We start from the raw sequence: 6,565 nt of genomic DNA, 5'->3' as shown, positions 1-6,565 counted from the left end.
GTTCAACAAAAACGCGGATTCAACGAAAAGAGACGGATTCCCTATTTTTCAATTCATTTGAATCAATAAATCAACTAAGATTAAACAAACACATAAATGGAAGGGGGGGGGGGTGGCAGTGGGAGCCGTATGATAAAGCGTTACAGGCATGGAACATCAGTAGAGATGCAGACGCGTCACAATCATACCCTCCCCCCCCCCCCCCTTCCCAGATTACTTAACAATGATAGGCTAGCCTAGATATGGAACTGCGTAATAAACTGCGCCCTGGTTTGGAAGCAAACATTGCCGTGTGCTAAACCCTACACTGCAACGCCTGTTGTTCACATTGTTATTTTTTTAAATTCGGATTTAGCGAAAGTGAAGGTCGGGCCAGACTACTTCGTTTCCGAGTTCCACTGTATTACCTAAGGGATGCCACCTTTTTATTTCGAATCCGTCTCCAAGAGGGAGGGGAGGCAAGAAAATCCTTTAATGAGCCAGATTCAAGAATGCACGGCGGGTGTTTGAATAATTTGAACAAGCGGCTTCACTAGGGTTTGTGGTATAATGCTTAGGTTGTGTGCCTTGCACACGGTAGATTTTTAGTTCGAATCATGTTTGACGAAACTATAGTGCGGCCAAAAATCCGTGTCTCAACTTATCCTCAAATATCTTTATAACGGGGGAATCAGTGCCATCCACACTTTGCACGGCAGTTTATATCAATTTGGCTTAACTTAATCATACTTTTCCTCAACAATCGGGGCTAGATTTAAAAACGCTTCTTCGTAAATTTATACAAAATACTCAGTCACGAGGAAAATTACATTGTTCACAGCACTTCCCGCTTCTCTCACAATTTTTGCATACGCATATGACCTACGCCACAGATCATCAATGCACTTTTAAGTGGCAAAACTTGTTACAAGAAATTCCTTTTATACTGAACACTTCTTTAAAAAATACTAAATGTTCTTAAAACATGCGTTCAGTGAACATAATGTCGCGATTAGAAAACACGACGGATTTTTATTTTAAAAGCGATAATGTCCAAGCTATAAACCTTTTAAAAGCTGTAGAATCTACCCACTTGGATTGTTTATTAGTATTTATCAAGGAATTTTTTCAGAATACTAATAACAGGTGTTTACAAAAATATTAATCTTTTAAGACGAATTGATACAAGTCATTGTGCAAAAGCTGGAGAGTCTTTGTTAGGAAGTTTGGAAAATATTTAACAATAAGTTTGGCCCCGAATTTATGACCGCACTATTTGTTATCCAGATCTAGATATAGTCTTAGCATTTCCACCTTTCTTCTGAAACGTTGCGTCCCTCTCACTCTCAGCCATGTCAGTAGCGGTGTAAACATGGTGATACGGACAGAGATAGAAAGCAGTGCATTGTCCATCAAATACTCAAAATCCAACACCTACCGTTGTATGAAATGTTGTCGATTGAAGACTTGGCCAACACGTGGAAATTTAGGTATCATGCCTCAAAACGTTCTCATTGTAACGTGTGCATCTTCTTATCAGACTAAGCTCTTGAAGGTGACAAAGTAACATGACTTTTAAATGACAATCACAGAGTTTTGTTAAAAATAACGAGCGTGTCAACAAAGTAATGCATCAGGAGTATTCATGAGGATTTATTACTTTGCAATTGATAACAATGGAAAAATAAACAAACTGTATTTATTTTTAAAGATTCATGGGAATTATTCGCAACGATTGTAAAAAGGGAATTGTTTGCAATGATTATAGAAACTGTCTCGTCAATGTGTTAAGCTCTCCCCCCCCCCCTCCCCCTCTCTCTCTCTCTCTCTCTCTCTCTCTCTCTCTCTCTCTCACTCTCTCTCTCTCTCTCTCTCTCCCTCTCCCTCTCCCTCTCTCTCTTTCTCTCTTTCTCTCTCTTTCTGTCTCTCTCTCTCTTTCTGTCTCTCTCTCTCTCTTTCTGTCTCTCTCTCTCTCTCCCCCACACACACACACGCACACACACACATACATACATGGACGTGCGTGCCCGCTCGCACGGGGATTCACACACATTAAAATATATAATATATAAAATTTAGGTGTTTTAAAATCCACATCATTTATACAATAATCGAACCTGTTCAAACGACCAGCTGTCCAAACCAATCCTGTACAAACGTATTCCTCTCACTAACAACCCCCTTCAGTTTTTTTCTTCTATATCATGACACTGCCCTAGAAGACCAAATGTCTAAGTTGACCCCTCTTCTTCATTGGGTGGGCGTCTTAGGCAGGTTTGATCGATTTCCGTATCATTCAACAGACCAGAATTAAAGTACTGTACATTCGGATGAAAATAGGACTTCTCAAATAACAAGAAGTACTGTCTTGATATTGTATAGATTCTAGATAGTTACCTGTTCCTTTCTCCCTCTCTCTCTCTCTCCATCTCTCTATCTCTCTATCTCTCTATCTCTCTATCTATCTCTCTATCCATTCATCTATCTTGTTTGTTTAGTATAGGGTTTTACGGCGCTCGCAACTGCATAGGTCATATGAGCGCGCGGGACACACCTAATACTTTTTCGTTGGTAGGAAATTTTGAATTTTGCCCGGGTGGCGGCCGAAGCCTACTCTTATCGATTTTAGACCACCTAGGGATCTTTAACGTGCGCAACTTGCACACCGGCCCTCCGAGATTTTTCGCCCTTGTCCGAGAAGGCTAGGTGTAGATCTTTCCTACCAGAAGATCAGGGGTGTGGCAGAAAGACAGCAGTTAGGAGGAGCCAAGGAGTAGCAGTAGAAAGGCTGCAGAAAGAGTCAGGAGCCCAGAGGAGGGGGCAAAGGAGGTGAGGGGGTGGGGGCAGAAAGTGGAAATGAAAGCAGACAACAGAACATTGTTAGAGATCAGGAAAGGAGGTGAAAGGGGACAATTTTAGAGAAGAAAATTTTTTGGTCGCTACCCGGAATCGAACCCGGGACCTTTGAATGAGAGGCCAACACCTTAACCTCTAGGCCACGAGAGCCCCATTCATCTATCTATCTATCCATCCATCTGTCTATCTGTCTTTGTATCTCTCTATCTGTCTTTGTATCTCTCTATCTGTCTCTCTCTCTCTCTCCCACACACACACACACACACACACACACACACTCGCACACACACACATACATGGACGTGCGTGCCCGCTCGCACGGGGATTCAAACACATTAAAATATGTAATATATAAAATTTAGGTGTTTTAAAAATCCATATCAACAAAATTTAGACCATTTAGGAGGCGGCACTAATATGTATACATTTATATAATAGTCGAACCTATTCAAACGACCAGCTGTCCAAACCAATCCTGTACAAACGTATTCCTCTCACTAACAACCCCGTGAGTTTGTTTTTTTCTATATCATGACATTGCCCAAGAACCATCTGTCTTAGTTAAGCCCTTTTCTTCACTGGGTGGACGTCTTGGGCAGGTTTGATCGATTTCCCTATCATTCAACAGACCAGAACTAAAGTGTTGTACATTCGGATGAAAATAGGTCTTCTCAAATAACAAGAAGTACTGTCTTGATATTGTATAGATTCTAGATAGTTTCTTGTTTTTCCCTCTCTCTCTCTCTCTCTCTCTCTCTCTCTCCATCTCTCTATCGCTCTATCGCTCTATCTCTCTATCTCTCTATCTATCTATCTCTCTCCCTCTCCCATTCTCTCTCTATCTCTATCTATCTATCTGTCTATCTATCTATCTGTCTATCTCTCTCTATCTCTCTCTCATTCTCTCTCTCTCTCTCACACACACACGCGCGCGCGCGCGAGCGCGCAGTTCGCCCATAATGTTTAGAAAAATTAAATACATTTTAATATCATATATAGTTTAGGTGTTTTTAAGCCCCCATTGACAAAATTTAGATCGTTTAGGAGGCGGCACTAATATGTACACATTTATACAATAGTTGAACGTGCTCAAAGGTCAGCTGTCCAAACCAATCCTGTGCAAACGTATACCTCTCATTAACAACCCCCTTGCCTTTTTGTCTATATCCTGACATTGCCCAAGAAGACCAAATGTCTAAGTTGACCCCTTTTCTTCCCTGGGTGGACGTCTTGGGCAGGTTTGATCGATTTCCGTATCATTCAACAGACCAGAACTAAAGTGTTGTACATTCGGATGAAAATAGGACTTCTCAAATAACAAAAAGTCTTGATATTGTACAGATTCTAGAAGGTTTCTTGTTCCTCTCAACCTCTCTCCTTCGTTTATCTATCTATCTATCTATCTATCTATCTATCTATCTATCTATCTATCTATCTATCTATCTATCTATCTATCTATCTATCTATCTACCTATCTACGGTGTCTGTCTGTCTGTCTGTCTTCTGTCTGCCCCCCCTCTCTCTCTCTCTCTCTCTCTCTCTCTCTCTCTCTCTCTCTCTCTCTCTCTCTCTCTCTCTCTCTCTCTCTCTATGTATCCTCCACAGTTCCCGGAAGAGCAGGGTGACTAGAGGAATCTAGGTAGTCAGGGGTAGCCAGGTAACTAGGAGGCGGAGTCTGGTAACTAGGAGGACGCTCCACGTAACTAGGAGGCCGAACCGGGTTACTAGGGGGATGATCCCACACGCCAAGGGAGACCACCCCTGACTCCGCAATGTAAGAAGGCGCGGCGTCACTGACATTGTTGGCTGGAGGTTCGCTGGCGGGAGGCTGTTTGACGCATGGCAGTTTCCCACCTCGGTAGAGGAAGAGAAAGCTCACAACTCCACAAGCGAATAAGATATAAGTACTGAACCAAGCTCCAGCCTGACGAAGAGAAAGAAGAATTTGATTTCTTCAGGGGGGGGGGGGACGATCTTAACTGTGGTGTTCTTAAGATATAACTAATAGTTTTGGTAAGAGTTTTTAGTAGAGGTTTATATGGCACTCGCAACTGCATAAGATCATATATGAGCACAAGAAGATTAGAGATGTTACGAGGGATTATCAAACATAAAAACGAAGGAGGGGAGAAAAGGACTATAGAAGTTTGACAGGAAAGAAGGAACAGAACACACCAGAGCACCCGCCAACCACCCACTAGTAGTTAGAGTTTGTTTGTTTGTTTTTGTAAAGTGTTTCGCGGCGCTCGCAACTGTATAAGGTCATATGAGCGCGCGGGACACACCTAATATTTTCAGTTGGTAGGAAATTTTGAATTTTGCCCGGGTGGCGGCCGAAGCCTACTCTTATCGATTTTAGACCACCAAGGGATCTTTAACGTGCGCAACTTGCACACGGGCCCTCCGAGATTTTTCGCCCTTGTCCGAGAAGGCTAGGTGTAGATCTTTCCTACCAGAAGATCAGGGGTGTGGCAGAAAGACAGCAGTAAGGAGGAGCTAAGGAGTAGCAGTAGAAAGGCTGCAGAGAGAGTCAGGAGCCCAGAGAAGGGGCAAAGCAGGTGAGGGGGTGGGGGCAGAAAGTGGAAATGAAAGCAGACAACAGAACATTACTAGAAAGCAGGAAAGGAGGTGAAAGGAGACAATTTTAGAGCAGAAAATTTTTCGGTCGCTACCCGGATTCGAACCCGGGACCTTTGAATGAGAGGCCAACACCTTAACCTCTAGGCCACGAGAGCCCCAAGTAAGAGTTTTACGGCACTTGCAACACAATAAGATTGTATAAGATGCCTAAAATTAGGTGTGTTACAAGAGAGTAACAAACCGGAAAAAGAAGGTTGGAAATAAAAACGATAAATGACTGACTGGAAAGAATGAGCAAACCACACAAGAGCACAATTTATAACTAAAATGTGGTATTTTTTGTACAGTCAATAACCATACTCGGGACTAATCAAGTGTACCGCCTGTCCATTAAAAGCAATAACTGACAAGCAATCAAATATAAACAAAGCAAAAACCACAAACACTTAAAGCAGGCAAACAAAAAACCCAGTAAAAACAAACAACAGAAGCAAACAAACAGTCGGCAAAACAACCCCCCCCCAAAAAAAAAAAAAAAAAAATAATTTTAAATTTAAAAATACAGAAAACAATCAGATTTTAAAAGAACAAACAAAAGCGAAACTAAATCATATTTCAGAAACCAAGCTCGACAATACATTGTCATTACACGTGTAACATTAACAGTTAACCATGTGAAATGATCTAATATCAACAAAACTTACCTGCGCTAGTTGTGAAGATCCGTACCAGTTTTTCTCACACTCCAGCCTAATAGAAGAATGATTAACAAAATTAAGTACAATGTATGTGTCATGACACTATGGAATCAGGCGCTGGTCAATTGTTTGGCTTATATAACTATTGGTTATATCTTTAAACGTATTCATTGTGTTGCTTTTGATTTTTTTTTTACTCATCCATTTTGAATAAAAAACGAGATGTCTGCAATTGAAGGAAATGAATGTCACCTGGTGTCAGAGGTAAAAGTAGCGAGAAAACGACTGTCAAAGTTTCATGACTTCCAAAGCTTGACTGTCCATGGAAACTGAAAATGCCCATTCTTTTGTGCATTTGAACAACGTTTTTCAATAAACTCCACATTAGAGATTTTTTTTAATGGACATAAAGGGTGTTGAGCTACACACACACACACACACACACACACACA

The 6,565-nt window shown here is 41.4% G+C and overlaps 1 protein-coding gene across 3 annotated transcripts in view; it reads right to left on the bottom strand.

The window, feature by feature from the left end:
- Window positions 1-4,370: 4,370 nt before the first annotated feature.
- LOC101862795 overlaps window positions 4,371-6,565 on the bottom strand; it is a 10,861-nt gene continuing 8,666 nt past the window's right edge. For all 3 annotated transcript variants that reach the window (XM_013082196.2, XM_013082194.2, XM_005097776.3), the window contains exons 5-6: window positions 6,120-6,165; window positions 4,371-4,759 (exon numbers count right to left, since the gene is read on the bottom strand). In XM_013082196.2, coding sequence (XP_012937650.1) covers window positions 4,424-4,759; window positions 6,120-6,165 — 382 coding nt within the window. In that variant the 3' untranslated portion in view covers window positions 4,371-4,423. The remainder of the gene's footprint in view (window positions 4,760-6,119; window positions 6,166-6,565) is intronic.

Source organism: Aplysia californica, unplaced genomic scaffold, assembly GCF_000002075.1.
Source record: "Aplysia californica isolate F4 #8 unplaced genomic scaffold, AplCal3.0 scaffold00163, whole genome shotgun sequence".
Lineage (NCBI taxonomy): Eukaryota > Metazoa > Mollusca > Gastropoda > Aplysiida > Aplysiidae > Aplysia > Aplysia californica.
Note: the sequence above shows the minus strand (reverse complement) of the source record. Positions and strands in the feature narration are given on the sequence as shown.